This window comes from Saimiri boliviensis, chromosome 13 (assembly GCF_048565385.1).
Source record: "Saimiri boliviensis isolate mSaiBol1 chromosome 13, mSaiBol1.pri, whole genome shotgun sequence".
NCBI lineage: Eukaryota > Metazoa > Chordata > Mammalia > Primates > Cebidae > Saimiri > Saimiri boliviensis.
Window position 1 is genome coordinate 36,357,020 of NC_133461.1, and position 14,124 is coordinate 36,371,143.

At 32.9% G+C, this 14,124-nt stretch overlaps 1 protein-coding gene across 1 annotated transcript in view; it reads right to left on the reverse strand.

Annotated features, from left to right (window-relative positions):
* The window catches only part of PIK3C3 (phosphatidylinositol 3-kinase catalytic subunit type 3), a 127,404-nt gene that overhangs the window by 77,339 nt on the left and 35,941 nt on the right, over positions 1-14,124 (reverse strand). The window contains exons 5-9 of the mRNA XM_003924710.4: positions 12,323-12,409; positions 9,666-9,761; positions 6,909-6,980; positions 4,982-5,086; positions 4,245-4,337 (exon numbers count right to left, since the gene is read on the reverse strand). Of these exons, the coding sequence (XP_003924759.1) occupies positions 4,245-4,337; positions 4,982-5,086; positions 6,909-6,980; positions 9,666-9,761; positions 12,323-12,409 (453 nt within the window). The remainder of the gene's footprint in view (positions 1-4,244; positions 4,338-4,981; positions 5,087-6,908; positions 6,981-9,665; positions 9,762-12,322; positions 12,410-14,124) is intronic.

Genomic DNA, 14,124 nt, shown 5'->3' on the forward strand with positions numbered 1-14,124 from the left:
GAAAATACTATATTTATCTCATACATATTTCTAATTGCTGCTTTTCCAATGCTTTCAATTCCAAATACTCAAACATGAAAACATCTTATTATTTTCTTTCCACCTGCCAAATGTCCTTACTGATAGGGGGTGGCTGTATCCCCACCCAAATCTCATCTTCAATTCCAACATGTTGTGAGAAGGACTCAGTGGGAGGTAACTGAATCACGTGGGCAGGTCTTTCCCATGCTGTTCCTGTGATAGTGAACAAGTCTCATGAGATCTGACGGGTTATACAAGGGAGAGTTTCCTTGCACAAGCTGCCATCCATGTAAGACATGACTTGATCCTTCTTGCCTTCTGTCATGATTGTGAGGCCTCCACAGATACATACATGCAACTGTTAAGTCCATTAAACCTCTTTTTCTTCCCAGTCTCAGATATGTCTTTAAAAGGAGCATGAAAATGAACTAATACAGTAAATTGGTACCAGAAGTGGAGTATGAACCCACACGAATATAAATCCATCAGGCTCAGGCCTAACTCCTAGGCATAGTCTCCAAGTTAACTTGCTTGTATAGCTTCTTCTCCATCCCTTACCCTCCAAAACTGTTCTTTAAGTCAGTATATGAGCTTCTTGTATATCACTTGTTAGGCCAGGTGTGGTAGCTCACACTTATAATCCCAGCGCTTTGGGAGGCCGAGGCAGGTCAATCACCTGAGGTCAGTAGTTCAAGCCCAGCCTGATCAACGTGATTAAATCCCATCTCTACTAATAATACAAAATTAGCTGGCATGGTGATGCATGCCTGTAATCCCAGCTACTCAGGAGGCTGAAGCAGAATTGCATGAACTCAGGAGGCAGAGGTTGCAGTAAGGCAAGATTGAGCCATTGTGCTTCAGCATGGGTGACAAGAATGAAACTCTGTCTCCAAAAAAAAAAAAATAAAATAAAATATCACTTGTTAATATACATTTTCCTGCTTTAGTCGTTTCCTGTTGCCACTAAAATTGAATTCCTAAGGGTAGAATTCAAGGCTCATCACAATCTGATGCCATCTTTTCTATTTCATAACCATTCATGCAAAACTTCTCTGTCTCCTGAACCTAACAGCTTACCTTACTCATGCTTTCCTTCCCCATAAAAAATGATCATCAAATAAAAAATGCTATCAAAGTCTGCTCACCCTTTAAGGGCAATCTTTGTTCTGTGAAACCTTCCCTATATCATAAGCACACTGATCTTGTTCCCCTCCACATTTCTATTACATTAATGACCTATCTGTTTATTAAGACAGTGACCCTTAATTACTATACTTCATTTTAATTACATGTAAATATCCTTGCCCCAAAACAATTTTAATTTATATGAATACAGGGACATGATACCTGAAAGCTCATAGTCTTATATAATGCTAGGCCAAGAGATGATAATAAATAATTGCTGAATTGAATTCATTGACGCCATGGGCCACCATCAACTTCTTGTCAGGAGACACAAATAATGATTGTCCTCATGTCACTGTCTCAGAAACAGTCTTATAAGAATACTCACTGCATCACTATTATCTTCATTATATGTGAATCTTTCTCCTGCTTTCCCCACTCCCCCAAGCATAATAAAAAGGCATGGAGTTAATTTAAATTAGTATTTTTATAAGAAGAAAAGTCCATTGTAAAAGCTATTAGTTTGTTGAAAAAGTAATTTTAGTTAGTTTTTGTCAAATAGTTTTAAAAGATTACAATATTCACATTTCAGTTTCCACAGAAATGAGTCACATCCTACCTGCTATAAACTACGAATCTGAAAATACTTACCAAATTTAAATGGTAACAAATTTAACTGAACAAAGTTATTACTATGACCTTTCTGGGTGCAACATCAAGTCCTGCCTAGCAGGTTTTCATCTGAAATACTTAAGACAGGTCATTAAGGAAAAAAAAGGGTAGAAAGACAAAATGTGATTGAAACATAAAAAGTGTAACTTTGTAAGAACCAATTTCCTCCAATTTGTTTTCTGAGCACTGCCTTCTCTCTAGTAAAGCTTTTCAACCCCCCCCCCGCCCCGCCCAAATGTTAACTAACCTAAATCACAATTTAGGTTTGATGCTAAAAGAATTTCTTTCTGTAAATAAATTAATGGGTGGAGCATGAGAGTATCTGTTTTTCACAAAACCCATTTGAAATTATTACAAGGTTACAAATGTGGCTGTGTGAATAATACCTTCGGTCACTTCAAGGTCTATATATATTTGGTTTACTCAAAAGTGACTCCTGAACATTAAAACATATCGTTCATTCTACTCTAGTGTTCATAAGAATCCTGTAATATGTCCTGAGAATTGAAGTTTCATCACCCACCTTTCAAAAACTTGAAATCAACTAGTTAAATGAAACTTGTCACACACTTTATATCACTTGAACATTTTATTTCTTTTGCACATATCTAGAAGTAATTGAATTTCAGTGGGAAGTGACTACTTGTTTAAACAAACAATTTTTCTTGCAAACCTTTCTATCCAAAAGTCTGCTCTGTAAATCCACTCCTCTATGCTTCTTAAACCTACGCATTCAAACAGGTTCAATTCAATATCTTGCTGTGTATTTTAGATGACACTGAGCTGCATTCAAGACGCAATTTCTGTGACCAAGGTTATTGCTCATTTAACACAGTATCGTGATACTAACTCAATCTTTTACTAAAACACAAATCACAAACCTGTGTTTCTGTTGGTGAATATTTTTTTGTTCAGTGATTAAGAGAATTACACTCAAAGCTATAGCAAATTTAAAATACTTCTCTCATTCTTATTATGGATATAAAGGAGAATAAATATGATTCATTTACAAAGAATTTCCTTAGGCATCAATAAATGATAAAGCAGAAAAGCTGAAGAGTTAAGATGAGCTGTAACTGGATTTTTATCTTTACGAACTAAAGAAAGGACATTTGGTTCAGAAAAACAACTTAAAATAGTAGTTAAAGATATCACAAGATTACGAAACGTATCACTTCATTCATTCTCATAAAAATATGTAACAACTTCCTGATAGATATTAATTTTCCTAACGCTTCCCTGCTCTTCCCCTAATGCATTTCAGGATTCCTGCTATGGCATGTGCATGATGTTGAAAATGTTTTCTCTATAATTCTCTTTTCTATGTCTTCACTGACTTCCTTTTCTTCTAATTCATAGACGCAAGTATATTGAGAGGCAGCATGTACGAGCTCTGTGAGTCTGCACAGGTCCCCTAATCTCTCTTGGGCTCAAGTTTCCTCATCTGAAGAACAGTCACAATAATATATACATTGTGGCGTTGTCATGGAATTTAAATAATTCCTGGGACATAGTATCTGTTTTAAAACATTGTGAATACTATTATTATACTTTAAGAGGTAATCCTTGGCTCTGCTTTAAGATTTTACAGACAATTTTAAAAACTAGAAGAGACAAAGCTCATAATCACATGAATGTCTTATATTCAGTATGAAGAAATGAAAGCTTACACAGGCAAACTAATTTGCCTGTAGTCAAAAAGCTTTTTAGGAGCAATAGTAACACTCAAAATTAAGTGTCCACAGCCTACAGGTTAGTGATGACTACTTCACCACAATTCTCTCTCCAGAAACCCTATCCACTCCATGGTTTTATTACAGGAAGCAAATTTCTAACTTTGACCTATCCTTTATCCTCCATGCCAGCCTGTATGCTATTCTACCAACTGAATTCCCACATCTCAAATTATATTTCTCATACTCTCTCTCCAGCCACATTTTGTCCAGAATTCTGTAGCTTTGTTCTTATAACCGCATACATTTTCTCCTAGTCACCCAAGTTCAAAGAGGTAGGAGGAAGAAGAGAACCAGCATTTACTCTGCACCTACTATGTACCAGGTACTCTACCACGTTATTTATCTATATTACCTTACTTGTGAAGGAGAATTGTCTCTATTAGAATAATAAAGACACCAAGCTATCAAAGTAAGTTGCCTCATCCTACCAAACAAGTTTAAGACATACTTTTGGAAACTGAGCCGAAATCTCTCTAACTTCAAAACCCATTCAGACATTGTCTATATGTCAACAAACAGGTACATGCATGTTTGTGTGAAAACTTTTATAATTTTTTAAATGAAATATCATATATACTGCTCTGTTACTTTTCTTTAAAGTGACTAACTATTTCCATGGCAGTCTCTTCACCTTATTAATAACAAAGTTGGTAGATAAATTTGACATATGCAAATATTCAAGACACTCACTTTTTCTTGATTCGTAAGATAATATCTAAACTTCCAAACAAGATCTTGTTCTTCATATGTAAGTTGCTTGGTTGGTGGATAACTCACAATAATCTAAAAAAAAGAAAGAAAAAGAACTAATTTTGTCAACTATATACTTCCTAAATATTTCCATTTCACTTAATTTTTCAATTATAACTTTAGATTAAAATTATTATACAAGCAAGGAAAATGTAAATCCAGTCAAGAAGGCCTTAAGCTTGTTGTAATTATGTGTCCAAAAAAAGCAGTTTAAAGGAGAAGAAAAGAGGAGAAGGCCATTTTCCATAGAAAAACATTTAACTGAAGAGTTCATTTAATTCAACCAGAAACAAAACATAGCAAAATAACAATGTCCCCTACCAGAAAAAGGAAAAATGTGCACACAATAAACTCTTTTCAACTCAATGCATACAACAAGGCATGTATGCACAGTAAGTTCTCTCTCAGGCAATGTCTTAAGGCCCGCTTCTAAGAATAATACTATGTCATGAAAGCATATAAGTACTTGCAGTTCTGTCTCCAGAGCTAATAAATTTATGGAAAGCCCAAAATGATAATAAAACTGCTGATACATCAAATTATTAACATGATTATAAGATTCATCAACCTGGAGAACACGGGCATCTAAATAATTTTTAAGTGAGGTGATAGCTATCAGTTTCAACCAAAATACCCATTTAACTTTTTTAAAATCAGTATTTCAAAAATTCTCTTACATTTAACTGATCTCTTGTGGCAGCATTGGGTTTGAGATCATGGTCAGAAGGTCCACTTCTTAAACTTCGGGCAAGCTTGTGGTGTTTGCTCTCAACTAAATTCTCCTATAAATTAATTTAAAATATTGACAATGTAAACTTCACCAAAAGGAAACTTCGACAACTATTCATAAATAGAAAAAGTACTTGAGAGGATTTAATAATATTGAATGCTTTATTCTGATACAACTTTAGCAGTCTTCTACATCCCTTAAAAATATGTATCCTCTTAAAGACTGGAAAACTAAGTATGCCTTAAATTCCACTAGTCCCGTAATATACACACGTCATTCCAGCTTCTTAAAACATCTTCCCCTTACTCTCCACATATTCAAGGTTCCCACATCTTCTAATCAAATATCACCATCACTATAAAATCTTCCCTGAAAACATAGACTAAAGCTTTTCATCCTCCTATCAGCTACCAATGACCTTGTGATGTCACTGTATTATCATCTTAGCAGTTATTTAAGCTGTCAGTCACTGAGGGCAAGGAAAATGATCACAACACTTGAATGTACACATCCAGTGTTGATTATTTTACCCATAAAATAAAATATTAGTTTTAACCACACTGTCATTGCCTAAAACAACATATAAATTTATATTATTTATTTTGTAGTGCATGTGTAAACTGTCTGTTTATGTCATATTCCTAATTTTTATTAGCTTTAAGGTCCTTTGTCCTTCATTTCTAAGAGTTCTTTATATATCAGCCCTAATATATCTTTAAATTATGTAATTATTTTCTCCCAGTTTGTTAACTGTCTTTTGGCTTTGTTGGTGTCTTTAGTCATGTAATTTCCTTTTTTTTTTTTTCTTTCCACAGGACTCTGCTTTATCTTCAAAGTCATGTAATTTTCATACTTAGTGTATGCTTTGAATATCAGAATGTAAAATGTAATTTGATTTTGTACTGAAGATTAAGTGCCAATTTTAGATACATTAACTGGGTTCTATGCATAAGAACTATAAAGGTCTTTAGAGTATTCCAGCAGATCCTCAAGTGGCCTTTTTTCAACTTTTTATTCTCTACTTTCCCTCACATCTCTTCCTTTGATATTAGGCCATCAGCCATTACATGTCCTGCTTTAATGACCTGTTCTTATCTCAATCATCATGTTTTCATCATCCAATGTGCCACTTTTCATCAATCCACTTTGGTCTGATGAGGAAAGTAATCTAATTAGAAATGTATAAAATTAGATAAAAAGAGTTGGAATGATGTAAATGAGCTGTAACTGTGAAAATCATCATATCTATTGTATTGCTAAAAGGATTTTGTGCCTAGAAGTTTGTAATTCTAAAGTCATCTAACTAAACCTCTTTTACACTGTGTGAATTCTTATCCTCATATCCCTGAGAGAAAGCTATCATCTCGAAAATTCAGTCATAAAAAGGTATGCCACCATCATCCAAGATAACATGTTCCAAACTGAATAGTTCTAGGGATGCAGCGATCTTCCCTGTTTTTTAACAAAATTGGTCTCCCTAAATTTTTCATGCATTCATCCTAGTTAACATGCAAAATTTCCTTCTGCATGATGACAATCTTTCAAATACCAGTTCCACAAAGTCTTCACTTCAAGATTACATCCCAACCTGGGGAAAAAAAAAAAAAGACTACACTCCCTAGCTCTTCTAGCAATTCAAATAAAGTAGATGCCCAACCCTACACTACCCTTAACCTTAGTTTTAGGATGTCAATATTCCTTATAAAATTCCATCAGAAACAGACTTTAGATAGCTGAAGTGAATTTATGAATCACTTTTAGTTAACAGAGGCAGTTACATATTACTTTGTTTAAAGAAAGTACATGATGTGGCTAACTCACAATTACCCTGAAGAAAAATACTTTCATAAAAAAAAAATTGCACAATAACTTACCATAGACATCTGGGGGTCAGGAACTTTCACTAATTCAAAACTTGTTAAAATTGGAGAAGACTCATCACCGTCCTAGATTATAGAGCAATAATTAAAAAAAAGAAATTTAATACAATAGGAAACGGTATATGATATACACACCAATGTATTTTAATTCTAATTGATGAACATCATTCTTCCCTTTAAAGAAATCCTTATTTTCTTCCAACTATGTTATAAAATGCATATCCACTTTGTACCTACCTCTCTTTGGTTGATGATGAAATTATTTTGAGAAAAACTCTTAACAAAATTTTTACTACAGTTTTAGAGATATGAGGTCTGGAAATTAGATGGTTTGGGTTTTTTTTTTTTAATTTAATTTTATTCATACTATGACAGTGGGTTTTTTTTAAATATGCTAATTTTCAAACTCAGAACAAGAAACCACAGACTATACATAAAATATGGCACAATGGATGTGCTGCACTACTTGCAAAACTAAGTGGATGTTGGTAATTTTTCTAGGTAACATGACTGAGATCCATTCAAAGGAGCAGAATTTTAAGTGTAGGGTTAATGTTACTGAAATGTATACACAGATAGAAAATCAACAACTTTGTTGCTCAAAGGAGCACCTACACAACATAATCTAAACTTGAATAATAAAATCAATTAATCAATTTTTCAGAAATAAAGTCTTATTTTGTTGGTATTCTCATTTTTGAAGAATGTTGGCTTTTATTTTTATCCAATGCAAGCAAGAAAGGTAATTCAAAATAAAAATGTCACTGCCAAACATACTGGTAAAAGGCTAAAAACTAAAATCAAAATTAACGTTCTCATGATTGTATGTATATCTAGCATCAAGCTTTTCTGTCAACTTCCAAATGCTAGTGTATTTTTAATTTTAAATATGGGCAACTAACTCAGGAGAGACTGAAAGCGGGGAAGCACTGTGACTTTACTTCAGTTCAGTAATTGAGTCTTACAGAAAACCACAAATTCCCACAGCCGTTGTTTAACAGGCTCGTTCTCAGTCACAACACCAGAAAACACATTTATCAGCCAAACTGTGACAAGTAATCTTCACTAAGGCTATCTGTCACAAAAGACAGGTGACAAGAAAGTCTATTTCCATTAGATTCAATACACTGGCCCAGCAATCTCTACACTAAGTAGAAATATGACAAGGTGGGTAGACAGGCATTAATTTATGAACAATTTTCAGGAAGCAGTAGAAAGGGGTCAAGGACCTTTTCAAAAATACTTAAAATTCTTCTAATTTCTATTCTGTTATTATTTCATCTGCTATCAAAGCTGTCTTTCAAAAGATCCTTCACATCTCCAATGTTTGAAAGTACCATCTCCATTAGCATGTCTTTGCAATATAAACTCTAAATGGGCAGAAAATACTGCTTTTAATGAAATGACATGTCGTATAAAATGTAAAATGTAAAATATGCTTTTATTAAAATGTACTGGTGACAGAACAGTTTCACTCACACTTCCCTTTTTTGATTTTTTTAAATAAATTAATAAACAATGTTAAAGAATCTATCCACGGAATACCATTTATAAAATAAAAGGCAGAAACAAGTTAACATTTCCTATTCTTTCACTAACATGAAAGAGAGTTAAGCTAAAGACAAAAATATGAACAGTAACTTGAAAAAGGATCATAAACTGTAAAAACTCAAACCTTCATTATGGAGCCATTCAAATAGTAATTTATAAAAGTATATATATTTTTAACATCACTTGCTATAGCTTTAATAAACAACAATAAAGTGTAAATATAATTTAAAAGAACTGCTTCTAATAAACAAAGACACTGCATATAAGCTTGGTCATATGCTAGAAGAAATACTAATCTACTACTATGCTATGTACCAAAAGTCTGTCATCATTTATTGTGGTTTAAACATTTGTCGACTATTAACACAATAATAGAAGACATTTGATTTACGTGGTTTCAAACTATGCATACAATTTTTGAATTTTTTATACTCATTTTAAATAAACATGGAGTCTCACCATGTTGCCCAGTTGGGTATCAAACTCCTTGGCTAAACTAATCTTCCCACATGGCCAACCAAAGGGCTGGGATTACAGGCATGAGCCATGGCACCTGGCCTGCATACAATTATTTATGTAGTACTTAAAGAAAGATACTTTCAGGTAGGTACATACTAAACACAGAACTACTTTCTTTAGCATAATGGGCAGAATACAGCAAATCTATAACTGCATATTTGTTATTACTCAGCCTGATGGTAAAACTGTGGTCTTAATTTTGCATGCATTGTACAAATAAATAAGACATTTCTGAAGTATTTCATAAGTATACTTAAGTGAGGGCCACATAAAGACATTACATATGCACTCAAATAACAGACTCTTAACTTTCAATAAACAGCCTACCACTTAAAAATAAAATTTCCTCTTTTCATTCTTTAAACAAACAATAATAGTAAATAAAGCCAATGCTTAGTGTCCTACTTGTCAATTTGTAGAACAATTAATCACAAAGTTTTTAATCACTTGCATACTTATCGAATTCTGTGACCCAGAACTGCATTACATGAGTGATTGGCTTTTGTAATCTTGTTGTTGCTATATGATTTGATTTGTGTATACATAAACAGCTGCTGCTGACAGCTGTCTGCTGCTACCCTGCAACCAAATAATTCATCCCAGCAGGATCAACAGTAATATTTTTTTAATGTTTCCCCTCCCCTATACTTCAGAGACCAAAAACAGTTCCAAGGCAAATACCTTTTCATAATAAACAATACCATATTCCTTATCATCACACTTGACGCATCGAAACTCAACCATCAGGTACATGAAATTAGAACTTCGTTTTTCACTCTGAAAAAGAAAAAAAACGATTTTCATGAAAAATGATTTTCAGCATTCTCTTAAGGGATCAGTATGTATCATTTTTCCCAATTCAGTAATAGATGTATCTATCAAATCCAAGTCAAAATATAACATTTTTTTTATTATATACATGTAGTGTTTACTCATCACTATCATTTTATTATAGACAACACTACTGTTTATTCAGTAGTGTCTACTATGCACTTATAGTTGCTTTCTCAAATTTAACACTTTTGGTTTATTCAGTAGTTTGGATTTTATAATCTTGAAGGTATTTTGCACATGTGCATGAGAACTATTTTATTTCGAAAATAAAAAGAATGGTTTGTCCTTCTAACAATTTTAAGCAAAGTTCACCCTTAACCTATATGACTAAACAACCTATAGAAATCAGTATGTCTAACAAAAATCAAATTAAAAAAAAAAAAGTGTGCAACCTAAGAACAGAGGCCATTTGACTTTACTAAGTATAGCCTTTACAAGTTTTTCATAATTTATAAATGTTCTTAAAATGATTTGTCATTTGTAATTTTTTATCCACACTTTAAATATACTGTGGAATAATTACTTCTTGTCCCAACATTAAAAAAAAAAAAAAAAGTTCTTTATATAATTGTTGTCACCTTAAATAAAAAAGCAAACATGGTCACATGTCACTTAACAATAGGTACACATTCTGAAGAATGCACCACTAGGCAATTTAGTCATGTGAACTTCATAGAATGTATAAACACAGATCTAGATGGTATAGCCTACTGCACACCTAGGTTATATGGTATGGCCTATTACCCCTAGGGTACAAACTTGTATTGCAGGTTACTGTACTGAATACTGTGGGCAAGTGTAATACAATAGTAAGTATCTATCTAAACATATCTAAGAGAAAAGGTACAGGAAAAATAAGGTACTATAATCTTATGGAACCACCATTGTACACGTGATCTGTGGTTGATCAAAAAGACATGATAAGGCAAATGACTATACCAGGGTGATGATGAAGTGAAAATACAATGAAGTCTAAAGGGGTAATGAGCCTTGACCCAAAACAACATTATCAATGGCTTTAGATCTAACAGGTAAAATTGCCAGGTATGGTGGCTCACACCTGTAATCCTAACACTTTGGGAGGCACAGTTGGGAGGACTGCTTGAAGCCAGGAGCTTCAGACTATCCTGGGCAACACAGCCAGACCTTGACTCTACAAAAAAGTTTAAAAACATTAGCCAGGCCTATAGTCCTAGCAACTTGGGAAGCTGAGGAAGCAGAACTGCCTGAGTCCAGAAGTTTGGGGCTGCAGTGAGCACAGCAGTGTACTCCAGCCTGGGTGACAGAGCCAGAACCTGTCTAAAAAATAAATAAATAAATAAATAAATAAATAATAAAGGTCTGAGGAGGTTACTTAAATTCTTTAGCTTTGTGAACATGTTATAGTCTGTTGTGGTAATGGTATGGGTGTGGTAATGGTAATGGTAATTTCTTTTAAAGAAATTAAAATATGAAAAAGGCTGAGCAAAGTAAACTCTAACACATTTTCTACACCCAGTGATATATAAGTTTAAGAAAAGAAGAATATTAGTATTATGAGTAATCACTTTTTGAAATGTGACTATTACAAAAATAAAAAAAGTAAGCCTTTTTCCCAGTTTAAGTATATAAGAATATATTATGAATAAATTTAGAAAAGATATCAAAAACTACAATTGAATGTAAATGTTGTTAAACATCACTACCTTCATTAAAAAAAAGAATAATACAAAAATCTAATTTTTATAATAGTTGACAGTAAAATTAAAAACTTCTCTCTACATGCTGAAAATTATTTGGAGAATATAAATTAAATGAGTTGTGCCTTGTGGTCATTATAAATCAGACAAATCACGAACTGATTGTCTTCTCTCCTAATTTGATTAATATAATTATTATTTCTGTTCTCTAGGTATGGAATATTGGGCCTAACACCTGGTATTTTAGGGGAAATATACAAAAAAGGAAACTTTTCTTGTAACTTTTGGCAGGACTCTCATTGAAGCCATCTTTATTTAAACATACACACTGGCTCATATACAAGGTCAAGAAAAATATCACTTATATCATGTAATTTTATAGAGGGTGCAGAGTCCTATATGTAATACATAGAAAAACAATAAATTAATTGAAGAGAAAACTTGCCGAAATTATTTATGGTAACTGAAGTGAAAAGTTAGCACTGCGTGATGGAAGATTTATCTAACATTGACTTGAACATGAGCTGATATGACAGAGAACACATCACTGAGGCATTAAGCCTGCATAGGCTTCATTCTTACAATATTTAGAACATCTTAGAGTATCTACTACCTACTTCATGGTTTGACATTATGTCAAAACACAGGGAAGACAGATATCCCAAATTTTCCAGTTATTAACATAGAAATTCGCAGCTGCAGGGGTTAACCCTGATAATCCCACATTTGTGAGATACCTAACAATAAACAATTCTTATTAAAAAAATTGTTAATTTAAAAATTTATGGAAAATATTTTAAAGTAAAAAAGAGGGATAAAACCCACCTCATTTATCATTTCTATTTCTCTAAACGTCAATCTGTCCAGCCAATCTACTTTCACCATGTGTCCTTGTCGATGAGCTTTGGTGAGCTGCAGAATAAACACAACGACAAAAATTTTAATGTAGATCTAGTAGAAAGAAGGACCAAGAATGCCAGAAGGGCAATATCAGCTTCACATATGATACTTTCCTATACACATTAGAAGCCATATGCAACTAAGAAACTTGACAAGAGACATTTTTTTTTTAAAGAAAAACAATTAATTTTTTTAAAAAAGGTCTACAATTTGCCCTATTTTGACAAACTAAAGAATAATGAAGTTGTTCTTGAAATTATCTCCATGTTCTATATTTCTTATATTTTAACTATTACAAAGGGATGGAATTATAATAACAATAATTTCATGAATGGGAAATAAATCACTTTTTCTCTTTTCTTCCCATCTTTCAATGTATCTAAGCAACATGAAAAATGACAATTACAGGTAATAAGGCATTTTTCTGGGTTTATACATTTAATATTCTAAGGTTTAAGCTCACACATATGCATGTATGCTTTAATTTTAGGAAACTTTAATTTTAGGCGATAAAAGACTTCAACTTTCTAGAGTAGCAGTTGGTAGAGTCCTGTGAGGTCTTATGTACCAATCTACCCTTAGTTTTATAAATCCATAGATTTATAAATGGACTCTTCAAATCCATAGAGAATTCCAGGTAAGTTCCAAAGTCCTCAAATTAAAATCATGTTCTGAGGTCTTAATTTTTAGTATCATACCTTTTGTAATGTTAAAAATCAACACCCGTCTCATTCCTTCTAAACAAATTGACAGTATAAAGCAAAACTGGACATCAAAGCTTTACACAGTAGCTTATCTATATCAGTTTCTACGGCTGCATTTTCCATATCATGACAGCATTCTTATAAGGACAGCAAATACTGCCACCAATTTTATCTCTCTTCCAGAACTAAAAATCTTCACTATCAATCTTCATTCTCTTCCTCAACTCTCATCACAACTATGTGGTCACACTATTTCAGAAATAAAAACACTAATGTCATACAAAAAGTCTGAAATTCATTGTAATAAAAAAAGTAAATATCAATTTAGCGTTCTTCCAATAATGATTTCCTTTTACCTGAGGTAATTTCTATATGAAAATGTATAACAAGTTATTAATAAGTGCGTAGAATGATTACAAAAAGCAGAAACTAAATATTTTATTGGTTCTGGTGGAATAATAGACAAATATGCTAGCAACATTGAGACGGTCACAAGGAAACCAAAAGAAGATCAGGCAATGTGACCTACAGAAAAGACTGTGAGGGTAGGAGCCAGAAGACCAGAGTTCCAACCTTAATACTCGATTTCCAAACTATGTTCTTTCTGAACCCACATCAATAAAATTAAAGTATTAACTTCCATTCTTACTCCCAAAATTCAAATAAAATAATAGATGCAAAATACAACAGGTGGTATTATTTCATGCAGTCATTAGAAGCGTCTACTGTATTCTCACTCTACAATATGCTCCAAATTGGTTTTCAAAATAAATGAAAATATAAGAGGTCATTTTACATCCTTTGCATATATGAACAAAGTAACAGTAAAAATTAGTAACAAGAGTTTATATACTTCCTAGAGGAATGGAGAAAAAAATAACATTTATTTAGATGCCAAATTATAGGCACTTTTTACAACCACTCTATTTCACAGACAATTTTGACCCCATTTGCAGATGACTATCAACTACTACTATGAGGTGGCCAAGCTAGGATTTAAACCCTGGTCTCTATGACTCCAAA